This window comes from Colius striatus, chromosome 4, assembly GCF_028858725.1.
Source record: "Colius striatus isolate bColStr4 chromosome 4, bColStr4.1.hap1, whole genome shotgun sequence".
Lineage (NCBI taxonomy): Eukaryota > Metazoa > Chordata > Aves > Coliiformes > Coliidae > Colius > Colius striatus.
The window spans coordinates 56276536-56304214 of NC_084762.1; the positions used below are offsets into that span (position 1 = coordinate 56276536).

Consider the following 27679-nt stretch of genomic DNA (forward strand, 5'->3'; position numbering starts at 1 on the left):
TTTAATTGGTAAAAGTTTAATGTCAACTTACTTATAAAAATGAAAAAATATTTTAACATTCACCATACAATTGAGCAACCTGGCCCTACTGACTATGAGCTATAGGAAGGCATTTAAGGAAACGATGGTTGTGTCAAAACAACAGCTAATTCCAGGCATGTATGCTGCTAAAAAATAGGAAAGAAAAGAAAACCCAAAAAAATGCTCATTTGCAGGAAGCTAGATGCTTAGCCTAGTTTTTAAAGCTAATTACAAAATCCTCTTTTATACTGGTCCAGATGTCTTGACAATTTCTTCTTCTAACAGAACTGTCAAAAGAAAAGAATTTTTATGAGATCTTCATACAGCTTATTTCTAAATCTTTGCAAGAAGAAAGAGAAATATGACACCATACTTCAGATATGGAAATTACTAGTTAAAGCACTTGCTTATATTGCAACCATTCCTTTGACTCAAGCAACTTCATCTGGACACTTTTGTAACTGCCACCTTGCAGAAGGTTTTAAGGGCACGTGAACTCCTCTAGGTACCGCATCAAACAATTTCTAAGCTGTATAAACTATTTAGATATCTTGGATTACAGATATGAACAACATTCAGTAATAAAACAAGAGGCATAAAAGATTTTTTTTTAATGCAGTAATCTTAGCCCATGCTGTGCACTGTGGTTCTGCAGAGCTGCAGCGTGCATAACAGAATGAGGGTATCATGCTTCACACTGAATGTTACAATGTCTCAAGCTGTAAATTTTACAGGCCTTCATTTCAGTGTTTCTCTACTTTATTGGATTACCAGTGTTCCTCAGAAGCCTTTATAACGCCATTTCTCGAACTTAAAAAAAACCACCAAACCTAAATCAAGTTATCACTACCCTACACTTAACGCTGGCACAGAAATTTGGCGGCATATTCTTTCCATTTATCCTCTCTTCACAGTAGCAAAAAAAACCCAAGAATAAAAGGCCTAAAGATGCCTATTCCACTCAAATTAAAACCAGAATATCTTTGGGTGTAAAAAGAGAAAATACAGTGACTAACTTGCCACTTTGTATGGCAACGCAATATTGTAACTAAATGTCACAAGGACTAAGTCAATTTCCTGACTTCTCTCCCCCTTTGCCACCTTCCTACTTGTGTGATCTCACACCTTCAGTCAAAATTCTTTTCTAACCTAGAGCTATTTTGCAATATCAACACGTAATATCATTACTGGGCTAAGAAATAATCAAAAGTCAACTGAAATTCATCTGTCATTTACTGTAAACCAAAATTAGGCACAGAGACTGGTTGTTAGTTATCCAACACACAGAGCGGTCTAACAGTCTTACCTTCCATCTGTTTCCACATTCATTACAGACAACAAACGTTGTCATGGGTTCATCAGCGCTGCGGGTTTGAACCTTTGGTAAAAAAGGTTTAAAAAGGTTTAACATTAAGGAAACAAAAAAACCACATGTGGATAAAACCACAAGTTAACTTTCCATACAAATTGAAACCGGATTTTTTTTTTTTTGTCTAGAATGTAAAGCATAAACATGTTTTGACAGATTTAGTAGCATTAAAATATCAATTTCAGCACAGAAACTGTGCACATATTTCTAGGAAAATATTCTGCAGTAGAACTACAACTTCAGTACAGTTTTACATATATTTACTGATACAAAGGCTTCAAAGTCTCACAGTTGAAAAATAGCTTTCTACTTAAAGCATCTGATACATAATATTAAATTATAAATGCAATTGATCCTGTAATCAAAACTGCCTGCCCTGAAGCACTGCTAAACAAATTAAAGCCCTTCTTGTACACAGTTTCTAATTACAATAGAAAAAGGTTGTAGGAATGGCTGTAGACCAGTGTCTCGTGTTAGTTAAATGGCAGATTTTTTTATATAAATATATATATGTGTATGTACCATTATTTTCTTCTGTTTATTCCCTCTGTAAAGAAAAAGTTTACACATATTAAAACCAGTACATTAGCTCTCCTCCACATACAAGCACATTAATAAAGAACGTAGTAAGAAAGATTAGCAAAACTCAGCATTGCAAAGAAACCAACGTTTCAGGCTATATAGAAATTCAGCTTGGACTGACATAAAATCTTTGGTAAATGAACACAATAAACATAACTTATGGAAGCACACCTAAGTACATTCAACTACCTTCACATATTTTGCATTTTGTTAAAAGTTCATTTTATAATTAAACTTTTTTTCTCTGACAATCCTTATATAGGACTTAAGCTTTGAAAAAGGAAAACCAAAAGCCTGAATAACCACATACCTGGGTGTATGTACAGTTCTTCTTTTTGCACTTGCCACATGTAAATAGATCAGTTTGGGTACCTCCTGTTTTAGCCATCTGGTGCTCTCTGATAGCCTCTTTGGTCAGATTTTTGCGCATTTCTTTCAGCTCATCACTTGCCATTTCCTGTTATGGACAAAGAGCAGACCGTTTACTAGAGAATTCTTGTCTTTAAACAAGTCATAACCACTGTGCGAGCCCATATCAATTTTTTGCTTAGAATTCATGAACAACAACTCTATTGAAGGGGAAAGTAATTCCACACATTCTTAATTTAGACAAGACAGAAGTTGGGATTTTTCACAGCACAGAAGCTACAAGCGTTCTTTTTTCTTACACAGTACAACATTGCAATATCGAACACCTGGAAACATGTCTATGCAAATACATTTCTAAAGTTCAGAGACGTAATACAGAGAGACAAGGCAGAAGAAGACTTAAAAAGTTCTCCAGAGAGGAGGAAAAAGATTCTCTCCCTAGCTTAGATCCTTACAAAATTGTCTCATTGACCTACAAAAGATCAATGGGAAAATTTACACTATTTTGACTATTTCTGCAAAATACAGCATAGCCATAATTTACCATATGTTACGAGACTCATACAAACTTAAGTTTCAAAACACTAACAGAAGCTCAGATTCACCAATTCTCTTTTCCCTTTACTATGGTGCCTGTGTGCAGGATCTCCATTAATACATAGTAATCAAATATGCACAGCAAAAACAAATCATTTAATTTTTCTTCAATGAAGTGTTACTCCACATCCCATGTAGATGTGCAATCCAAATTTTGTATTAACGCTGTTTCACTTTAGAAATAGTTATAACACTAAAAGCTTTTTTTACCCATTACAATTTTAATCCAAGACAATAATTGAAACAAAGAACGGGCACTGGACAACACAAAACTTATGCCTGTACATACACATATACACACATGTAGAATGAAAAATACTCAAAATATGTAGTGAAGATACAATCTACTTTCCTTTATACATTCCGTCATCATCTTCTTTATATAAAGAAATAAAAGGGAAAAGAAAAAATGACCAAAACCCATCCCTTTCCTTTAAAACAAAGCTAATGATGATTTTCATCACTTGATCATAAATTTAATTCATTTCAGTCTACAGGACACTCCATTATACCTGATTTGCAGGGCAGAGAAACCAACACATAAAAGCAGAACTATAAAACTGAAACCAGATGTTAACCGCGCTTCTCTGTTTTTCTCCCATAAAATCTAATTTTCCATTTGACTTCCTAGACTTATTTTGGTTTGTGAAGACAGGGAGCATCTGAACGGGAATTTGTATTCAGCTGTCCGAAATGTTCTTTCAACAATACAAATTTAATTTGAGTTAAAGAGTAATGCCAGCTTCTTTCCCCTATCATTTATAACTTTTTCTACCTATTGTTAAGTGTTTCCTTAAAAATCACTTGTAGTATTCTCTCAAATCTGAGACAAGCTTTAAACAAACACTGAAAATGCCAACAGGAGAGGGACTGATCTTTAAAACCACAATGTTATATACTTTGCATAGGAGTATATCAGCAAAGGTTAGCATTTGAAAAACAAATGGCAAGACAGGCTAACAGTTACAGATGCAGAAAAGTGAACAGAGAAGCAGCTTGTAGTCATTAGCCAAACATATTTACACCTTCTTAAACTTAAAAAATGATCCCTGATCCATCATGAGGCCTTGTAAATATGGCACAACATACCACATTTCAGCAAATTTACACGTGACAGCTTACCTGCCTTATGACTTAAGATAAAATCAGGTATTTAGGAACTATTAAGATTTTCATTCCCTCTGTCCCAACATAACCCTATAATTGAGACTTATATGAGCCACAAACAAGGTAGTCTTTCAACAGTGAGTGCAGCTTTCATAAATGATTTTTATGGCTAATAAACACAGGGCAGGATGTTAAGTGCAATAGGGAAACAGTTTAAGACCTACACTGTACTTACCTCTGCTGTCATTTTGGCAAACTTGTCAGGAGGAATGTTCCCACACAACACATTTTTCCTTAGGTTTGGATTCTTCGCATCCTTGAGATTGGCTATTCTACTTCGTACCCTGTTTTTGTACTTCATATCAGTGTTTTTTAATTCCTGAAAAATAGGTGCTTTGGAATTAAGGAACAAAACACTAGTGAATAAAACAGAACACTACAAGGGATTTGGTTTTTTTTCCTAAAGCAATGTCATTCTCCACTATTGATCAAGACCACACCCTGACCCCAACCAATAGTTACTTTCCTGTTCAACACAGCAGACTTCATGTCCCTCTGAAGCCTAGTCATAGTCTAGCACATGGTCAGTGAAAGATGAATTTTTGGGTAGTAGGAACTCAACTGAAACTGTGAAAAGTCACCCATAAATTTATGTCCAGTTCCTTGGCATCATCTTGAGGATTAATTAATTTTTAAATCAAATAATCCAACACTGGCAGCTCACTATCAGAAATTTAAAACAGGTTTGCAACAGACACGGGAAATTCCTTAACATAAATGGTCGTTGACCATAATTACTGAAGGACATTAGCAAGTTAGAATCATGAAGGCTTAAGCTATTTCTGTGCTTAAGAAAAAAAACAAACACCACACCACTAAAAAGAAATACCGGCCAGACCTCTGTTCTGTAAACTCTTCAAACAGTGCAACCAGAATGACCATTTCAAAAACTGCAAATTCATTTAGAAATAAACTTGTAGAAAATGAAATAAAGACATTATAAAAAAAAATCAAACCTGTTAACAAGATTTAAAAATAACATAGAAGAGCCCAGCATTTTGTGTCAGAACATTTCAGGAAGACATAATATTGCCGCTGCAAGAAAAACATACAGAAATGAAAAAAACCCACACACACTCACCTACACACATTCCTACATGTTTTAAGGCAAATCACTTGAGTTGTGCTGGTTTTTTTTAACAGTAAATTTCTGCACTGATGTATTAAAACACAATTTGCTATTTTTGTTTTAAATGAAATTTTCAATGTTCAATAAACAGATCAAGTTTATTAATTTTTACATTATCAATGCTTTTAAAATACCCTTGTTCTAGAGCACATAGATGTACAGTAAAGGATATCTTCTTCAATCTGAGAACCCAGCTCTTCCTCATCAGCACCAATAGCAATGTAATCATCTGAGGAAAACAAATATTAAAATTTTAGCAGCCTGACAATCTCAGAGTTCGATATTCCTGAGAGTCCATTTTGAAACTCTGAAACTCAGCAAACTATGAAACAAGTACAGCGAACTTTCCTTTTGTATAGGAAAGCCTAATTCAGTGTATATTTATTGTTTCAAAACTTTGTTAACTTACTACATGGAAGAACAAAAGTGAGGGAGAGACTGGACTAGATGATCTCTAGAAGTCCCTTCCAACTCCTACCATCCTGTGACTCTGATTCCATGAGTGAAAAGAGCAGTAATGGAAGTTTGAAAAAAATAGACCAACTCTAAATCTCTCACAAAAATCAAAAAATTCTGACATCTAGTTGTAAACAAGTAGTAACAAGAGTTTTTGTTATACAGAAAAAATTGAAATATTCTAAGGGTTTTGGTCAATACCCATCTCCACCAAGAATCTGTGTAGAAGAGACTATTATAAAAAATAAACCATTTTGGTTTGTGTTTCATCATTTCTTTCAGTCCACACAGTAGAAGCATAAGCAATCAACATTTTGCATGCATGCAAGAGAAAGATTTCATTAGAAACATAGTAATTAAGTAACACAAACAATATTATTAGATACTTTTAAAGAATACAAAGCAGAGCTGTGTCATAAAACATGTAAATTAGAAGAAATAAATGATAGAAATCCTGAAGACAATTAAACACGACCTAAAATGTCTCAAAATAATTGTTTACTGTTTCCAACCAACCCTTTACTCAGAGACAGCTGTCATTCCAAGATAGCTTAGGACAAATTAGATACAGTATGTGTTTTCCTCCTTCTCATTTTCACATGGGTGTACTTCAATGAGTAATCCAAACACCATTTCTCCTTCAATCTCATGCAGAAGGCCATAAAACAAGAAAATAACCTTATTTTTTGAGACTGACATTCAACCCATGGATGATCAGTTTATATGTGCTGTAGAAAGTAACATGGCAAAAAAGCATTCTTTGAAAAATAGCTAAAATCATAGAATTAGGAATACTAAGATGCTATAGAAAACTTTCTGGTCACAAATTATTTTAGAAGTTCATGGTCCTCTGGATATATAGTCCATAAATTCATGGTCACCTTTGATTACTGTCTGTATATGAATTTATACAAATTAAAAGAAAGAATAAGAGTGAGGAGGGTAAAAGCAGATGATTCAGAAGTCTGTTTAGACTGGGTCAGGTTACACTAAACGGAGAACAGAGAACAGGAGCTGGGTCATAAGTTCTGGCAGAAGAAAAGGATCCACCAGAAAAAAACTCTGGTCATTCTGAACAGTCCAACTTTTAGTTTGCCCCTTATCTAATACACCTTCCAATGTGTCATTTTAAAGACACTCAAGTATACATGAGCAGAGAAAAAGAATCCCAAAACAGTCAAGAAATGTACAGGTGCCCAAAACACATGAAGCCAGAGCAATGCAAGACTGTCTTATTGCAGGTATCTCAGTGAAACTTCAAGATTAAATCAAAATAGAAGGGCAGTCTTCAAAAACGGAAACCTGAAGGCCCACATGACCTCTTGTGTAACAAAGGCACTCTCAGTCAGAGATAAGACCACAAAAAATAGCAGCTTCTACGGAAAGATTCAAGGCAAAAACATTCCTGAAAAGAAGTTCCACTGTTGTTGAGATACCACATGAACAGAGGCCACAAAACATCCCGTATCACCAGCAAGAAAAATGTATTTCAATACATTACCATGCTGTCAGGGTTACTCATTACTTGCAACCTGGGTGAACTGGCCCATGGGTATTAACACACAAACAGATATAAGCAGATATAAGTTTACCTTACAAAGCAAGACAAAAATGGAGCGGGCAAGGACTAAAACAGAGAAGGAAATAGTTAAACTTGAAAATAAGTCTACAAAGCTCACCTCCTGTTCTGAGAGCTGCAGAGAGCATTTCTCTACATTTCACTCGTACAGAATCTGAAGTGCTTGGAGCCCGGGGAAAAGAAGGGATGAAAGAATTTGAGGGAGCACTTCCCTCCTCCTTCCTGCTGCTGGAATTGCTAGTTGAACTGTTAAAACAAGGCAAAAAGAAAACTAATATTAATGTTTTCCCCTCCCTTCAAATTACTTTGTTCCAGGGCAAAACTCAGGTCTATTTATCTACATACCACTTGGTGGTATTCCAAGAAAAGAACATAAGCCACCTTTTTAAAGCTACTTATAGCTCTAGAGTCAATACAATTTTAAAAGTATCATTAGAATATTCACCAGGGTATTCCACATAATAGAGACACAGCAGGTTATTTAATTCCATTTTGTGGCATGTAAGTTTTAATTCTCAGTTCTCTTCATTAACATTAAATCTCTCCACCACCCCCACCCCGAACTTCATAGCAAAGATACATCACATTAACATTCGGTCTGCACTGGATGCATCACATTCAGTCTGTTTACTGCATTTAAGTGGTACCAAGCCAAAGAGTTTTTAGCTTTCACCGGGACAAGTGGTTAGAAGTTAAATTTCTATTTGAAAATGGCTGCTGGAAACATTCACTAAAATCAGAAATCTATAGAAGAAATGTGCTTGCAGACAGTATTTTGCAAATGTTCCTCAGCTCCCACAATGTTATTAAAATGGTCTCATTTTTCTGATATGTATTTTGTGTTTACCAAATAAAGTGCAGATGAGATTACTTAATAAACATAAAAGCTGACAAAAGAAGTGTTCTAAACACCTAATATATGCAATTACCACAAAGATGTGGCTGCAAGCTGTTTTACAGTTCTTAAAGCTCAGCACTAGTATTCAAAGAGGAAGGAACATTTGACAGAAAAGACAGATGGAACAAACAATAACAAGCCTGGCAGTATCTTTACCTGTGGCTTTCATCTTTCTTAACGGCAGCAGTAGCACAACTGACTTCCCTAAAACCACACAATCTCTTGTATAATTCTAGGTATTTCAGAAAAGAATGTGGAAGCTGTCTCTAATATGACAAATTTGGACAAAATATTTTAATGTTAATTGATATCAAGTGAGATTATTTGTATAGTCATGAAGAATTAAACACCTTTCTTCTCTTGCTTCAGGGCTGTTTTGTGAGGAAGACGCAGCCTCCTTTTTCTTTTCTTCGGAATCTTTATCAGTTGAAGGTCCATCTGGAAATACAAAACATGATAAATTCTTTTACTCAGAAATAGTAACTGATTTAAGGCACTGGTAAAATATTCTGAACCAGTTGGAAATGCTATCAGCTCCCACTCTCTGCTTTGACCTTCTCTTGCAGTACAGCCTTCCACTCCCCAACACCTTCCCAAACCCAGCAAATGGAAAATATGACAACACTTCAGATCCCTCAAGTCCAGCATCTGCTTAAACTGGTAGTGAAGATATGATAAAAATGTAGACTTTCATGATTTATTTTTGCCAACACTGGTAGACAGTAAATTCTTAAACTACTGTATCAAGACTCTGAAGCTTGTCTTCCGTGTTTTAAACGTAAATTCCTACTAAATACATGCCATTCTTTTAAATTACATTCATGGGATTTCTACCAACAGACTGAAGCAAACAAAACTGTGGTGTGAAAGCTAACATGGCTGCCAAAAAACAAAAAACCATTTTCACATGCTTTGGAAAGACTTTTCCAGAGACACGCAGAGTATTTTCTGTGATAGCTCTTAAATTATTCACCTTAAGTGTTCAAAAATATTTGAATGCTTTTCCCATAAAAGGCTATGTTTAACAATGACTTTATGAAGAACAAAGACAAAAGCCGTTATTAAAAAAGGCAATCACAGCATTTAACTTTAGCATAGCAAGAACACACCCACCCTTCTATTGTCAAGTGGCTAAATCGAGCTCCTGCTTTGATTTGCTCTGTAGAAAGGCTGACTCTTGGCTGCCTACAGAGAAAGCCTAGTGTGACTGGCATCACTGACAGGTTTTGTGAATGCCTTTCTTTAAGCTCTTATAAAGCTGACATTACATTTCTAAATCCATAGATTATATTATTGGGATACGCATATATTACAAACTTTAAAAAGAAAGAAAGAAAAAAAACAGTTCAAGAAAAGGAGGGAAACATGGTAGAGCTCAGGCTTTCTCACTAGGATGTCCTGAAATAGGTATCTAAATCCTTGTTTGACCATCTAAAAGTATCCTCATTTTCAGAAGAGCCGCATCCCCACATTTCTCAGGATAATTGGTGGTACAGGACACACAAATTCAAGTTTCTTATTTCAGCACTGAGCTTTTTTTTTTTCCCCTAGAAGTAGAAGAAAATTATTGTAATGTCTTATTTGTAATAAGAACAATTTACATTTAAACTGAACAGGACCTTGATCTTCTCCTTAACTTCTGAGGTAAGGAATTTATCAAATCAAATACAACTTTTTTTAAAAAAATCATCATCATAAAAGGATGATCAGAGACAGCTGTACTGGATCAGACCAAGCACTCATCTACTATTCTGTCTCCAGTTGTATCTAAAAACAGATACCTACAAAACAGTATAGGAACCAGGCAAGCACACGGATAGTCTTCCAGAATATTCCTCCAGCCTTCAAGAGCTTAAAAATTTTGTGATTTCCTAATCTACTGTTTGTAAATTTGTATTCGATGCTTGACAAATTTCTCCATTGAAGAAAAAAAGGGAAATTAAACACAGTAGATGATGCACTGATTGTCTTTAATAAAATCACGGTGTTACTCAAAAAATCCTAATATTGATATAAATTTATGAACTACTAATATGATAAATTTGGACTTATAAGCAATTTCAACTAAGAAAGCTAATGAGGCTATAAACCAAATGGATCACAGTCCATTGCTAAGATACCTACTAAAGTCTGTAATATTAAGACAAAGAAAAAAAAATCATTTTCAATATGCATATTGACACAACTACTCACTTTGGCAACAAATGTTTCTTTAAAATGCACAGAACAGTCTAGAAATAGGAATTATTAGCCACTGGACTAAGATTGTCAAATTCTGACTACTGCATTGCAGTTTCTATCTGAGACTTGCAATTAACTTTAGAGATACTTTATATTTTCCAGTGAAACCATCATTCCAGGGTAAATACGACACAATTGTGTTGTTAGCAGAACAAAACTTTTAGTGTAATAATATATTACCAGAGATTATATAACTAATCTGAATGTTAGAAGCTATTAATGGCTTCATTGCAGATTCTTCTAATTATATTCCAAGTGAATTCACGATATTTACTAGTAACAAGAAAAAAAAATCATAAAATAAAAAGATGTTATTGTTAGTAATTTAGAAACTTAACTTTAAATTATAAAGTTTTTTAAAGTAGGATTTTTTTCTGAAATGTTAATGAAAGGTGGAGTTACTCCTTGGAAGCACACACGAATTTCATTTAGTGGGTTATCATAAGTTACTGATTCAGAGATCACCACCAAAACTTGGAAAGCTCTCTGAGTATTCAGTTTAAATAAGTTGAAGAGATATGAGAACAGGTAATAGATGGCATAATCATTAATTTAACAGTTACTCCTATACATATTAATTCTTTAGTGCCCATTCTGCAAGACTCTGACCAAAATAATCGAGATGCACAAACAGCTACACTTGTCAGCAACTCCTCTGCAAGAGGACATGAAGGTAAGATAGAGAACAAGCTTCTTCCTCACAGTAGTATGGTGAGGAATAATAGCTAAAATTTATCAATAAAACAAAGTCATGAACTGTTTCCCCTTTTTAAAGATTCTTTTATCATAAGTGACAAAAGAGCATGACACATTAACTTCTTTGCTACACATGTTTTTTCTCCTATATAGTGTCATGTAAGTTGCATCATGTGTTATTACTTCTCCACTAATAATCTTAACAAATTATAGATCTAATACTTGTACATGAAACAGTTCCAAACACACATTTGGCAGGAGGTGACTTATACAGCTGAGACTTGGTATGGAAATTAAAACTACTGAAATTATCTTTGCACTTGACTTAACTTAGTAAGTCAAAGACATTTACTCTTCTTATCAATAGTAAACAATAATCTTAAACATTATTGGGCTAATTTAGAAAATTGTTTTGCCAATAACAGTTTATTTGAGCAAAGACATTAGGTTACTAGATGTCCTTGAACAGCTTTACCTAATGACAGCATTAACACACCTGGAAGACAGTACCAGCTTGCTTCATTAGAATCAAACCCAGATTCAAAACAATAAAGGAACATATGAATAAAGTAATCCAAGTAAAATGCTTCTGTGAAATTCGGCAGGTGTTATCTCCTTTTGACAAATATTAAGCACTTAAGATTACTGTCCAATCATTCTGCATTTTTCAGTTTCAGAACATAAACTTACTGGAGTTAAGTTTACTTAGAGGTGTAGATGGTCTTTTTTACTGTATACTCTTTGACCTCAGTAAGTATTTGTGATGAAGAATGTTAAATTCCTTAAAAAAAAAAATCACTTTTTTAATCATAAAAGAAACACTCCTCATAACAAATCAATGCATACCTATTTAGGTTATCTGCATAGCATCCTCCATACACTCAGCTACATAGCAAAATGACTGTTATTTCCAAACCTCATGTTATAACCAAATGGTATTTTACTCTGAGAGTCGATTTTGCTTCCTTATGTAAACTGGGGTCAACTGGGTGGTGTGGTTTAACGTTCTTACAGCAATGTATGAAAGCAATCCTCCAGTGTAGCTCCCTCAGTGAGTCACCTCAGACAACACTTGCAAGACCTGTGGTGGGCAGCTTTCAACCTCACCCTCCACCCTACCAAAAAAAAAAAAAAAAAAAAAAAAAAATCTTTGTGTCTAACCTGGCATAGCTCTAGTCAGGCCATAACATCCGGTGATTCACCACCTTACTTTGATTTCTTCTCACATTGCCCATGCATTCTTAAAACCTAAGTTCCAACAGCATTGAACTTAAACAGCACATGCAGCCTAAACAGTGAACAATCTTGCCTGAATTCAAAATGTCATTTATAAAAAAAACTCACAAAGACTTCAGATCTCTCAGTACAATGCTTGGTACGAGTAACAGCTGTCCGCTTCTGTTGCCATCTTTGATCCATACCATTTTACATGCACTACAAACAGCATAATCGAAACTGATTTCTCAAGCAGCTCAACATACGGTATTTTGTATTCTTCTGAGAAAGTCAAAACTAATGATAAAACAGAATAAGAGTACTTTGTAAGATTCCTACCCATACTTTGCACAGCCCAGATAAAATCTCATAAATGTGGAAGCCAGGGCAAGTTCTAATGAATTAATAATCTGTGAAACGAGAGGTGAAACATATGCCCTACCATGCTTTATTGTAAGATCTACATTACAATCAAGGAGAAATAAACTATGCAAGTTTTGAGTAAATAAGCAGTGTTATATTTTCAGGAATAATTTTGATTTTTTTTACATAAAAGTGCACAACCAAAACTACACTACATCTGGCACAACAATGTACATACAATAATATCTGTCCTGTAACAAAAATTAGACCACAAAGGTTGCTGCCTCAAGAAAAAAGTATTCAGTTCTTATTAATGTCAAATATTTGCTATTTACTTTTCAGTTCCTCATGTATTTGACTGACTTCACCTGATGCAAGAAGCCTTAGGAAAGAGTCTCCCAGCTCTCTTAAAACTACCTGAACGTAGCAAGCCATCAAGGGGGGAAGGGTTGACCTTGCCCCAGCCATATGTTACTGCCACAACCCCTGTGTGGGAAACAGTAACTGCAAACAAACTGGAACAAAAACCTGATATAGCTGAAATTTAAATAAGAAGAAATGAAAAAAAAATATTTCCAATTTGTCAATTCCCAGCTCTGGTCTCCTGGACAGACACTTCAGCACTAGTTGCAGCGCAGGAGAGAACAATGTCACCCATGCAGAGGGGAAGTCAAGACCACCCCTTCCAGCAGCAGCCTATACCCAGATTGACCTGCCATAACCATCAGGCATCACAGTCTTATTCCAGACTTCTACAGCATGAACATCCTCTGGTCCTCAGGCAGGAATTCTCCCTGCGTTTCACAATGTTGGAACACTTAAAGATCAGTCAGTGATAAGTAATGATGTATTATGACAAGTTTCACTGACTTAAGATACTGTGTTAAGAGAGACAGATGACTATTTTTACTGTCTCAACAGATAAATAGTAATTCCTTTGCTCAAAGGACAGCGATAACCAGACGAGTTAGTCCCTACTTTGTTGTCTAAGTTGCAGTATCAAAAATTTGAACTGTAGAAAGAAAAAGCCAAATCAGCCAACTTTGACAGGGCCTTTTTTATAAATTTGGATTAATAACTTGAGAGCTAGGTCACTCAATCCAGCTGCTGCTTTTAGAAATCTTTAGAGTGACTCAAGATAATATCCAAGTCCATTTCTCCACTTCTGTATCTTACCATTTTTTGCATTGGATATAATACAAGTTGGACTCAAGTTCTAAGTGGAAATTTAAACATAAAAAGTAGGGAATTGTCACTATTTACCAGTGAACTTTGATCAGACTCTTTATGTATTTAATGTTTAATAAGTCACGATCACGATTTTTAAAGTATTTTATCAGCATATCTAGTACTAAGTTCAATGACTAAAATTAACCTAATTAGTATGCTCTTTTTTAACATAGGTTAAAAAAATTCCGCTGCAGAGTTTGATGCTTCTTACTAGAATATAGAAGTTAAAAGCTGTGAAAAATTGTCTAATTCTACAGGGATACTGTCAGATGGATACAAAGTCATTTCTACATTATTTACAAAACAGTAATAAAGTATCTGATTGCTAAAAATGAGGCTGACTTTAAACAGCAGGGGGTTCTAACACCTCCTGGTATTTAGCATATTCTTCTAGGCAGAAAGGAAAACATTTAAATCAGTAGAAAATAATGTAAACTGGTTTTCTACTAAGCTTCCTAAATCTTAGCTTACCTAAAATTAGATACAAAGAAATAGAATATAGGACAGAGCATGAACAAAAATGCCTATACATAGTTTGAGATTTGAGTGTTTTCAAATCCACTGAAATTAGGTACTACAAAATACCCTTGAATAAAACCCTGCTTAAAAAGAAAAAACGTTTCACTAATTGCATTCATTGCTTTAAGTAAAATTAAACAAAAAGTATTTACTTATTAATTATCAAGTTGTTTAAAATTACAACTATTTCAGAAAGTGCAGATCTACCTCTACCTCACTATCTTTAAGCTCTAACAGATTTTTTTACAGCATTTCTACTCGTTTTTTTTTTGCTCTTCACAAATCACTTTGTAACAAACCTCAAAGCCTTTGTGCTCTCACAGAAGATTCTGTAAAACTTGTTCAGAGTACCCATTATATTTGACAAAGGAAATAGTCAAGAACAGGTTCGTTAGTGCTTAGTACTGCAGTACAGTCACTCTAGCTCAACAACAGGCAATGAGACTTCAGAAATGAGTCATGTTGCAGAAACTGGCTTCCTACTGCTTGCCAGCCCCAACAGAAATATATCAACTTTTTCTCTGAATATATTTTCACGGTAATGCACTGGTGATAGTCAAAGAGTAAAAACCAACTACATCAGTGCAGAAAGTTTCAATGCTTCCACAGGAGCACAAAGATATCTAAAGCAAGGCAATGTCAGGGATTTCCATCAAGACTGCATGCACATAAAACATGTAAGAGCAGAGGAAAAAAAAAAAGTTTGTGTCACCATACCTAACAGTTTCTTCCAAGACTTGATAAGAGATTTTGCTAAAGATGTAACTTCTTCATCTGTGCTTTGCTTGCGTATTGCATTCACTGACATTCCAATTCTGGTAGACTGAAACAAAAATATACACTATCACTATAAAAGCAGACATGAAGACAGTTTAACAACCAAATACATATGAAGTTGTACTTTGACACTGTTTTTTAAAAGTATCTTTTTCCTTTGTTTCTGTGTGTATGGGAATTTTTATTTAAGAGCATGATGATGAAATACTGCAAGCCTTTAAGAAAATTATTTTTACAACAGGGACTTTTACAAAATAAATACAATAGCATTACCATTTGCCTCCATGATAGAAGTTTGGTGGGGGGCAGTGAGAGTCAATTAGAAGACTTTTGCTCCCGCACAGTTTCAAAAAGCTTTGCAGAACTATTTACCTAAACTAAATACAACATTGAAAACACTCAACAATGAGACATGTATATGATTTTCACAATGTGATACAATTTTTTTTGCAAAGGTTCTAGCCTCAAAGCCTCATTTTTCTGTGAAGTAATGACTGTATTTATGTTTTGGCATGACGAGAAGCTTGCCAATGGCTTCAGTGAATTCATACTCTTAGACTTCTCATTTAGTCAAAGAGTAAAAACCAACTACATCAGTGCAGAAAGTTTCAATGCTTCCACAGGAGAACAAAGATATCTAAAGTTGTGGAAGGAGCTGTAGAATCAGTCAGGAGTGATCAAGTTTTAGGTTCCTAATAATTTTGGTAATATCAAGATTCTTCAAAATCTTAAGCACAGAGGGTTCTTCTTTTAAGAAAGAAACAGTAAGACTAGCCTCTCTGAAAAGGCCAAGAAAGTAACAAGCATTAAGCCTTTGGCACTACTGCCACCTATAGAGTGAAAAGGAGATGAATTTATGCACCACTTCTTGGAAGATGAGTATGCAAATATAGCTCAACAGCAGCAGAAGTTTCATTTTGGAAAACTTCTAACTAATGTGCTCATCTAACAAGTAGACCATTTTCACCCTTAATTTCATGAAAGGAGAAAAACATGTAACACCACAAATATTTTATTATCATTTCATATCTTGACTAATTTTTAAAAATTGTTCTTAAGATACTGTTTTTTGTTGCATTAACCATTTACAGGACCCACTAAATAGAAATGATTCTATTTGCTTTTGCAGTAGTTCATGATAATTTTCCTTCTCCTTCAAAGGAAAACTTAAATCTTTGTGGCTTGCTACAAATGGAAATTACTTGCTTCTGTAAATTACTCTTTACAATCCACACAATACTTTTTGAGGCACCATGGATAGGTAAATGACTGGAAATATACTGAAATATTCATTAGTTATTTCAGCAAAGGAAATACATCAAATAACTTCTGGTCAAAGCATCAGCTCTAAACATGCACCTTGGATTAACGAATAACAAATGGTTACTCTCCTGCAACTAAAGTGTTTCAAGATGGACTCTGCTCACTCTAACAGTACCAGCCAATTCTCTTGACACTTTAAACACATACTCTCAACATTATTTTCAGACAATGAAGAGTAACACATGCTTGGAATTCCCTAAAATACTCACCATACCCAAGAGAAAAATATTTCTACAAAAAGCCCCAACCCTCCATGGATAACTGGGCACAACCACATGTCATGGTTTTGCGAGGATCCACTTCTGCTTGCTAACAGGGGGAGGGAGTTGCTGCGCAGGCTCTGTAAAGAGTTCTCAGACTTGTTGAAGACATCAACAAGGACTGTACCTCATAGCTTAGTTTTGCATACATGTGTGCTATTTCCAGTAAAATCTGTTTGTTAAAATAAAGACTGTCACACTGTTCAGCTGCTCACTACCCACAATTAGCACCAGGGACGTGATGCCTCTAATATTGTGCAGCTGCTAAACAGATTTGCAATCCTAACCACCAGGTTAAGTCACATGTGAGGAAGGTTACTGGCTCCCTGCCTAGGTAAGTAAGGATCAGCTTGTTTACCTAAAACTCATTCAATATTGCACGGTTGTATTATTGTGTGTAACCATTTCAGCTTTCTGTGTCAGGTGAGAAGGACACAAGCCCAGACTACTAATGCACACCTTCCTGTTCCACATACCTGTAAATTATTCAGAACACCTCTCAGCTCAGACTGAAACAACAGTCATGTTACAGGAAGAATTGTCACTTTTCTCATTACACAAGCATAGTGAAACTATCATAACAGTTAGCAGTGCTTTTCTCAATGGAGACAGCTTTCAAAACTGCTTAAAAATGGGTGTGGAAGCCTGCTTTTCACTTGTGTCCTGTATTTAACCAGTTCAAACACATCAATAGATACCTCAATCCACATAGAGGAAGTTATCCTCTCACTTTCTCATGATTGTCACCCTTCTTCATGTTAATGATCAACTACCACAGAAACAGCACACCATTACTTTGCATTTCAACTGTTGCTCTGAGTCCCCCATTGCTTAAGCAAATTTGGGAGACTAACATAGAAAATTTGCAGCAAACTTTACACACTTATAAAACGCATAACAAAAATAACATAAGTTTGAGTCTAAGCCTTTTGCTAAAGCAATCTTACACAGCAGAACTATTTTGAATATAGCAGTGGATTCTTAAGAAAACTTCTAAACTACGCTACCGTCAACCTGCTATGCAAAACTATGCTAAAATACCCAATTCCTTTAAACCTACTGTAACAGAGAAGTCTTCTTTACAAACTCATATGGCACCTGTCCCAAGAGATTAAAACCAGTCTTTTACTGCAACTCTTAATTTACTCTAACAACAGGTACCTGTAATACAGATGGGAATAAATAAGCTTCACTCATGTAGAAGAGTAGACAATATATAAACTTAGATAAATTAAGTCGAGGTCACACAAGTGCCCTAAAAGGCAGGCAGTTGAGTTTATTTGTACTTGGCCAGATGAAGAGTCTTCCTCTGATGGTTTCATTGTAACTAAAAAACAGAATAAGTTTATCTACTTGTACATTCTTCAGATCCTCACAGTTGAACAGTAGAAGTGTTTTGCTGTTCTGTGTAAAGTTTCTCCTTCTGGTCTCATTATAAAATCATTTTGGTTGGAAAAGACATTTAAGATCATCAGGTCCAACCATTCACCTCACACTACAAAGCCCACCAATAAATTACATCTCTCAGCACCTCAGCTACACAGCTTTTCAACATTCCCAGGGATGGTAACTCTACCACTTCCCTGGGCAGCCTGTGCCAGTGTCTAACAACCCTCTCAGTGACGAAGTTCCTCCTAATCTCCAACCTAAATCCCCTCTGGCACAACTTGAGGCCATTTCCTCTTGTCCTATCACTCCTACTAGTAAGAAGAGACAGACCCTCACCAGGCCAGAACCTCCTGTCAGGCAGTTGAAGAAAGTGATCATGTCTTCCCTCAGCCTCCTCTTCTCCAGGTTGAACACCCCCTGTTCCCCAGGTGCTCCTCCCACTACGAAAAATGCATTTGCATAACAGGATTTACTAAACTGCCAGAGCACTTGCTAAGAGATTTTTCATTTCAAAGGAAAAAAATCCATTATGTGACAGATACCTGGTATTAAGACCTGCACAAGTAAACTCAAAAGAGTCAAGTTAACAAAGAGGTTTTTCTGGGTTTTGCTGTTGTCTTGTGGAGGGTTTGGGTTTTTTTTTTCAGTGAGACTTTATTTGGGGTTTTCAAGGAAAGAGGTTGGACACAGTGGAGAAGGTTGCAGTATTGTGTCAGCCATGCTCATTCATGCATGAAGGTGACACTTTCAAATTCCTATTTTGTCACAGACAATATTAGTAATAACATACTAAGTACATTCTGCAAATATGCAGGATGCATATGACATTGCTATGACACTTAAGATTTGACCTTTATAGCTAATTCTGTATCTGTGATCATTAATTGTCACTAAGAAAAAAGTTATTTCTCAGTTTCTTAAAATTTAAGTGGCTATCCCAGCAAACCAGGTCTTATGTTTACCTCTGCCATTTGAAAATTTTCAGAGATAGGAAACATCTAGTTACTTTGGAACAGAAGTTGTTTGTTGTTGAATGACAGGGCAAACTGAAATTTGACATGCAAATAAAATTTATTGAGTTAGTATTTTATATATTATTTATAAATTATTTAAAAAATATGTCAGAGTTCTATGTTAGAGCACATAGAAGCACAACTAGAGTATGCATGCAACTGAGGTTGTATTATACCACCGCTCCAGTCCAGCGGAATAGAAAGGGAGTAGTAGCAGTAGTAGTATCATAATTAACTTAGGAGGCATCAGCTGTAATTGAGTGCACTCTCCTTCAGAGGGAATTAAACACATCACATGTAGTGAGAATCAAAGATTATATGTAAGGTAAGTTTATAAGCAGCTCTCCCCTTTTGTCCATGACAAAATTCACTGTTTTCACCTTAAACAGAAAGATAGGCTTTAAAAGCACGTTAATGGAAGAAAACACTTAAGTACCCTTAATCAGGGTAAAGTATTAATAGGTACCCTATAACAACACTGTCTCTTCCAAGGAGTTTCAACCTAGTAATCTACTTTAATAGTTTAACCTTCTTCCAAATTTGTTGGCTTCACCTTTATTATTATGGAGTTAATACTTGCAGTATAATGACAGTAAGAAAATAATACCTGTAATAATTCAAGGGTCATGGGAATATTCTTAAGCTCTTTCAGTAAATCAAGAGCTCCAGCCTGCAAAAAACAGAAAGAAAAAATGAAAAGTCAGTTTAGTAGTAATCAGGTCCTTTAAATAGAATACCAACAAGATACTCCTATCTGCCTCCAAGGTTGCAGATTGGATTCAAACAGTCAGTTCCAAATTTATCCATAGAACAACTTGAGGACAAGGAATGCTCTGCCTCTAAGTATTAACAGGCCTTAACTCAGAAATAAATGTATTCACTCAAAAACTAGAGAAGTTTTATCTCATATAATTCAAATACCAGTTAAAGCATTCTGTCAATTGCTACTTAACCAACACATATACTCAAGAAAACAGCCTCAAGGGTACTTCACTTAACAGCATCAGAAACAAGCCAACTACAGCAATTTTCAGTTAAGAACAATCTCACTTGTTTTAGCACAAAAACTTGGAAGTTAAGGAGCTCCTCATAGTGCATCAAAGATGCATATATATATTCACATATAACCATATATATAAAACATATATAGCCAACATTATTAACTGTATTTATGGTGTTGTGGCAGAGTCAGAAAACTACCGGTTTAAAAACTCTGATGAGATTACACTACTTTACTAGACATAGCTTCCTCAGTAGAAAACTCTAAGTTTGTGAATGTGTCTACCAACAAATATCCAAGTTTAAAAAATGAAAGTATGAGTAAGACTTGCTTTCAAGGCTTATTTTCAACTATTAAGTTTAAATATTAATTCAGTTAAATACACAGATTAGGCTGCATAGATTAATGCAGATAAAACTCTCCAGCCTACACCAGGCTGGCCGAACACCAACATATTCTAAACTAGAAGCCAGAACCCATCCTAAGGTGCTATAACATCTGAGATAATGCACTTTTTTATCAGCTAGCTGTCATAAGTTTTTCTTTTTTTTCTTTTTCCCCTGCTAAGACCATAAGGAGAGCCACAAACCAATACTGTGCAAGCAGCAACTTTCTAGATAGAGGAGTTAATTTCAGAGATTGTACTGTTAGGTATTAATAAACTCTATACACAGCTACTCTTACTAAAAATTCATTCCTTGGCAATGTTTGCCTTTAAAAAAAATAAAGTTTTCATAAATGTGAACTCCATAATTTAACCTCTACAACCCTGATGATTTACCACCTCTACTTATGCAAAACTCTGCACCACCCATTTGTTACTATGCACGTGTGTTGTGAAACTGAGGCAAGTTCCTACAGATTGAGATGCTGTTGCTGCTATTCAAGTGTATATGGTTCTTAAGCTGTGCAGTACAAACAGCAAACAGGCACTGCCCTCACATGTGAGAAGCCACTCTACTCAGTCTGAGCCCATTCCCTCCTGCCTTTTTTTTTTTTTTCCAATTCATTGAGGTTTGGAAATAAAACCCCTCAAAAATCCCAATAAACCCAAAAATCTGATTCCTTTTTCTTTCCATATCCCTCCCTCAATTCGTCCTATTTTTTTTACTTTAATATGCATTCTGGTCTCCTTTACTTTTTAATTCCCCCTAATCAACTTATACCGTGACACCTGTTAAAAGGAAACTCTGGTAATCTCCTGCTGCATCTGCAGGTCTTACACTTTAACCACTAAAATAGAACACAAAATAACCACCAAAAGGCCTAGAAAGACAAAAGTAGAACTTGTATCACATCCAAACAGGCACAATTTGCGATGTTTTCAAATACCTGCTACCACCTGTTTTTTTCAATCTGACAGGAAGGAAGCTTCTAAAGACAAGCATTTCAGTATGTCAAACTTTACACAAACCCAATTCACTTATACACGGCTTTATTATTTTGCCATCATGGCAAAAAAAGTCTACTTCCCTTTTATTCATGATATACAAAACTTCTCTGGTTTTAACCATATAATTTTAGCAGCAATTATGCAAGACTAGGAAATGTCATGCTGTTTCAGATGCTAAATTGAGTTCACATACTAAATCATTTCTTTCACTAAACAGCCATAAGCATGATTTCTTCTGTGCAAACATAGATCCAAGTAAATCAAGTGAAGTATCTTTACCAATACAAAACAAAATCTAATGTAAGAAAATTTTCTTAGGCAAAACAAAGTAAATGACAAAAGTCTATGTAGCATTTTCAAAACTATAATCTGGTAAAATCTCCATACCAATGAAGTCATTAACAAATGGTACAGAGCATGTGATTTCAAAATAAACAGAGGTTATCTTGGTCTGCAATTTCAGCACCATGACACTGTAGCGCTTTCTTCATCTCATCTTAGAAACACAGTCCAGTCAAAATTTCTTTGCTTCTATAAAATCCCCTTCCAATTGTATACGTCAAAACAACTTTATTTTTCCCCAAACTAGAGATACAGAAGGTTATAAGTATATAAGTAAAAAAAAAAAAAAACTTAAAATGTAGGTATTCTTCACACAGATGTTACCAACAGTTTATTTCATTTTCTGTACCAAACTCCTAATAACTTCTAATGCACTAATGCCTCCTAAGACTTCATTCTAATCATTTGTATCAAGCATACAAAAAATTATATACTGTCAAAATAAATTTAAATTGTTTAAGCTCAGAGCAACAAAACAGTTTTCCATCATGAAGTCATATGTCCTCTTTCTCAAAATCAGAGTGGTAGTTGCACAGTAAAACTTGTAATTCCTCTTTTTCTAACTTAAGGCTTTGCTGTTGTAAACTACCCAGACATTAAGAAAATCATGATAAATTTCATTTTAAAGACATTTCTGTAATTTATAGACAAGGAAAGACAATGCTGTGTACTGTTAGGCTCGCTGGCTTTCAGTTTACCTTGTCACTTGAATTAACAGAAGCCAGCTCCATACAGATTTAGCAGATTACTTCTCTCAGCTCCTCTCAGTTGATCAGATCATAACACCAGAATGAGGTTCTATATTCATATTTTAAAGCTATGCTTGAGGGGATGGAAAATGGAGTACATTTTTTAAGAGAGCAGAGCTATTCAGTTGTAATACTGTCATACTTAAGGAAGCAAACCTTCATTAACACAGAGAACTTTATTTTTTCTTCTCTAAACTGTTCTTGATTTTTTTAATCCATGGCCACAGCCTTATTTTTCATACTGTGCACTACAGCAGGTTAATGAAAGAAAAGTGGACTTACGTACAACAAAATCTATAAGAAAAGCACTACTATTAATCACAGTTATCCTGAAACAGAAGCAATGCATATTTCAAACAAGTAACCAATATTTCAAGTAAGAAAGATGTATCTCACAGAGTATTACATACAACATTGCATTATTATTTTGTCCTTCAGAACAAAAGAACTGCATATATCATCTCACTAAAATAGTTATGAAATCTGCACAGCTACAATTAAATCCATAGTCAAGGCAAATCACAGAGACTCTGACTCAGGAAGGGTGTCTGCACGGCCTACCTTTCCAGCTCATAAAAAGAAATGCCAAACAGCACTTTCTCACAAGCCAGAGAGTCACCTTTTGTATGAGAGATGAAGCATCTCTTGCCACCAGAGTCTTGACAACTTCAGAGTCAATAAGTATTAAAGCTTTTTTTTTCTTTTATTGATAGGCTTCATCAAATCATTCTCATTCTTAGACATACACCAAATACAAGTTTGTGTTGAGTAAAAGTGGAAAAAAAAATACAAAATGTTGTCAGTAGCATCATTATGGAGCCAGGCTCTTCTCAGTGATGTCAAATGATAGGACAAGGGGCAATGAGTACAAGTTGGAACATAAGAGGTTCCAAAGAAACATTAAGGAAAGACTTCTCCACTGTGAGGGTAACAGAGTACTGGAATGGGCTGCCCAGATGGGTTGTGGAGTTTCCTTCTCTGGAGACATTCAAAACCTACCTGGACGAGTTTCTGTGTGACCTACTCTAGGTGACTTGCTCTGGCATGGGGGGTTGGACTTGATCTTTTGAGGTCCCTTCCAACCCTCAAGATCCTGTGACATACAGCTAAAGTTTCTTTATCACCGCACACACAGGCACTTTGGATAAACTTTCAGACCTCCACTCTGTTGGCCACAGAGGCAGCTGAAGCCCTCAGCCTCAGAAAGTTTTTGAGGCAGCATCAAACTAACAACAGAGCCACTTTTGCTTGTAATGAGCTAGAACAAAGGAGTTCTGTTCCAACAAAGCACAGCTGCTTGTGGTACTGCCTGCACTCTCACTCCTGAGACTGAAGACAAAGACCCAGCTGCTATCTCCAGTCAGGTGCAGCCTGGCCAAGCTGAGTGCACTGCTGCGCTTGGCCAAATCAGACCTTCACTGGTCCCAGTGAACACACTGCACCGCTCTCCTGAGCGCTGAAAGTTAATTAGGTTACACACATTACAGTGTGAATGCACATCCCCAGTTGCTGGTAGGGATTGCATCCAAACTCCTAAGCCTCCCAGATTAGAGAAATGCACTGTGAGTACCAGGAGCACCTCTGATATCGCTACAGCACTGGTCATCAACAGTCATTCCCATATTACCTGGAAGCTGACATTTTCTTTCTATTATCAGAAGTCTTATAAATAATGTTGAATTGGCTACACTTTATCATTCTCATTACCACAATATTTAAACATTTCAGTCTGGACATTTTCATCCTTTCAACACCTCATAGGAAAGAGTCACTAGTTCAATTTTAGAGTCTGGACAGTGAGACAGTGATTTTTATGGGACTGAAAATCACAGGGAATAGAAGCAAAGAGAGGGAACAAAAAGGGTAAATATAAACACTGGCTGTAAAAAAAATATTTTCAGTAGATATGGCTCCTGTCTCCCCACTGTATCATTAGAGGGTTCAAATGTATCAGAGTTAAACCATACAACTTTATGAAACATCAACGATTTTGAAACACAGCAATGCACAGCCTGTGTGTACTTGCAATGGCTTTGTTTAGATTCTGAACAAAAAAAAAGTTTCATTGGCTTAATTCAACCAGTATTTCTAGAAACGTGCAAATCTTACTAAAAAGCATTATTTATAATTTTTATTACCTCAAACAGGAAAAAAAAAAAAAGAGAGAGAAACTAAAGTTCCACACCACTCAATTCTGAGCTATCATTAATGCAGAACGTTTAATGCACATATAGGACAAAAAAATCCTAACTTTATGCATTAAAACAGTAGCTTTTGGGAAGGGGGGGAATCATAAGTTACAAGAGAGTAACAACATGCCCACCTGATAGAGAAGTAAAAAATAAAGTTTACAATTTACTAATATTCTATTTTACATGTAACCATAATGGTGCTGAACACTGTGACTTTATTCACTTTGATGTTTTTGTGGGGATAGTGTCAGTATGTTATCTAAATAAGTTCTGTATCAAGGCCACACATGAAAATCCCACTTAAGCTAGGCTAAGCTAATTCTGCCTATGTTTTACCACTGTTCTCAGGCAGACTTTCTTCTCTGAATTAATAAACACAATCAAAGTGGTATCCATGCTCGGTTTCAGGTTAAAAAAAAAAGGTGTCTCACATCCCCTCTATGCCTCAGAAGTTTGCCTATGCAAGTCTGGACACCCTGCCAAAGCAGGATTAGGGTTCTTCATTTAAATTTCAGTTGGCACATCCTAACTAAAACTCCAGCTTTCACATCTTGAAAGCAAAACCAACCCATCTAACGGAGACCGCATCTGCAGCCGTAACTGCCTGGGCTTCCCACTGCACATCCCACTCTCGACCGAGGCCAATACTATGACTTTGAAGAACGGTGAGCGAAGGAAAACGATATTTAGATTCAGGGCTGGGTCCCGGGCAGGAACCTGCTCCTAGTCGAAGGAGCCGGGCTCGGGAAGCGCCGCTTCCTCCCCGCCGCCGGTCAGGGCAGCCCTCCGGGCAGGAGGACCGGCTGACAGGGCGGGCGGCGGGAAAACCGCCAAGGCCGCCGGGCGGCGGGGGAGACAAGGAGGCGGCTGAACGGCCGCCAGCGCCGCGCGGTGGTAAGGGGAAAGGCCCCGGACCCACTTTAGGGAGAGTGGGCGCCCGGGGCCGGCGGTGGCTCCGTGGCACCGAGCCGCGTCCCGTCCCGCCCCCGCTCACCGCGTTCTTCTTCTGCACCATCTTGTCCATCTTTTTGGCGATGCGGATGATCTCGTCCTCCGTGGTCATGGCTGCGGCGGCCTGAGCGAGACTCGGCGCTGCAAGTGGGAGCTGAAGCCCGCGGAGGCGAGTCCCCTCCTCTCACCTCCCTCCCGTCGCGGAGCGGCCGGCGCCGCCACCGAGCTCTGCGGGCAGCAGCGGAGCCAGGCCGCGGCTCAGCGCCCCGACCCAGCAGCCAGAGCGGCGGCAGGCAGCACGCGCCGAGCACCGGCTGCAGGAACCAGGCAGCGCTAACTGCAGGCCGAGACTATGAGCCCGTGGTGGGGGCGGGGCCACAGGGGAGGCGGCGGCGCCGGCAGCGGCGGGAGGGGATCTCGTGGGGCAGGGGGACGAGCAGGGGGTCTGGCAGGCCGGAGGCGCCCCTCGGATGAATGGGGCGGCAGGGGAAGGTTGGATCTCGCAGCCCGCCGCCTCTAAAGACACTGAACACCCGACAGAAGTACAGTTGACGCCTGAGCCGGTCGCCCCCTCTCCAGGTTAAAGCGGCTCTGCGGACCTGAGGCGCAGCGACCGGACTGCAGCGTGGCCCCTGCAAGTTGCTTCCGCTGTCGGGGCTTCTCAGCTGTCAAAAGGCTCAGAATTATAGCAGACACTTGATGTCGTCGGCTTTAAAGGGATAGAAAATCCCTTCTTCCCTGTAATGAGAGTTTTCTTAAAGTCTGTCCCTGAAGGGTTACTTTTGTGTAAAATAGAGTAGTGATTTCAAATTGCACTTTTCTGGGGTATGTTGAGTCAACGCAAGAGGGTTGGAGATAAACTTTCACACTGGCTCAGTATCGCATTGCAATGTGCTACAGTGTTTCCAAGCTTTAAAGCTAGTCTAAGTCTGATGTATGTTCCCGTGGGCCATACTGTGTTTATAAAGATTGACACATTTATAATATGTATCATCAACCAAATTCTCTGTCAATTGAGTTACATACCTCACTACTGTGTTCTGTTGTTGGAAAAACAACCCAAAAGAAAAACCCCAAAAAACCACCCCACTCTAAAAGCCAGCATCATTAAAACATTTTTTTTGCTGTAAAATAAGTGTGTTTACTTCAAGAAAATGGTAAGCATATCTAAAAGTTACAGAAAGATTTCATGAAGACGATCTCTTACCAAGATGCAGGAGGGCACTTCTGCATCCTTCTGTAAACTCTTACTAATAAGCACTCTAAGGCTGCTGTATTGGGTTTGCATGGCCAGGTTTTGGTAGTGGGGATGCTACAGGGGTGGCTTCTGTGTGATGATCCCCAACGCCTCTCCTATATCTGACAAAGCCAATGCCAGTCAGCTCGAAAATGGACCTGCAGCTGGCCCAGGCTGAGCCCATCAGCAAGGGTGGCCGTGCCTCTGGGATAACAAATCTAAAAAAACCTTGTGAAGACCATGATGAGGCAGGTTGTCTCCCTCATCCCATCGTGGTTAATAGTGGAGCAGAGATCTGCGTGCAGCTCACAGAGGATCCTACATCTCCAGAGCAGGCAGATTTTTAGAAGTTGTGAATCTGTGGGAAGCCTGCACTGGAGCAGGCTCCTGGCAGAACCTGTGGACTCATGGAGAAAGGAGCCCATGCTGCAGCAGGTTTGCTTTCAGGACTTGCAATCCTGTGGGGGACCTAAGCTGGACTAGTCTGTTCCCGAAGGACTGTACCCCATGAAAAGGACCCACGCTGGAGCAGGTTGTGAAGAACTTCAGCCTGTGGCAAAGACTCAAGTCAGAGGAGTTCATGGAGGACTGTCTCCCCATAGGACAGATGCCACACAGAGTC

General features: G+C 37.3%; 1 protein-coding gene across 1 annotated transcript; it reads right to left on the reverse strand.

Annotated features, from left to right (window-relative positions):
* TCEA1 (transcription elongation factor A1) lies at positions 1-26112 on the reverse strand. The gene is made up of 10 exons (XM_061994670.1): positions 25864-26112; positions 19801-19863; positions 15149-15254; positions 8518-8605; positions 7370-7515; positions 5407-5463; positions 4281-4435; positions 2283-2429; positions 1328-1399; positions 1-308 (listed from the first exon to the last, which is right to left on the reverse strand). Exons 1-10 carry the CDS (start codon positions 25930-25932, stop codon positions 300-302), a joined length of 912 nt encoding a protein of 303 aa, XP_061850654.1. The 5' UTR covers positions 25933-26112; the 3' UTR covers positions 1-299.
* Positions 26113-27679: the final 1567 nt, after the last annotated feature.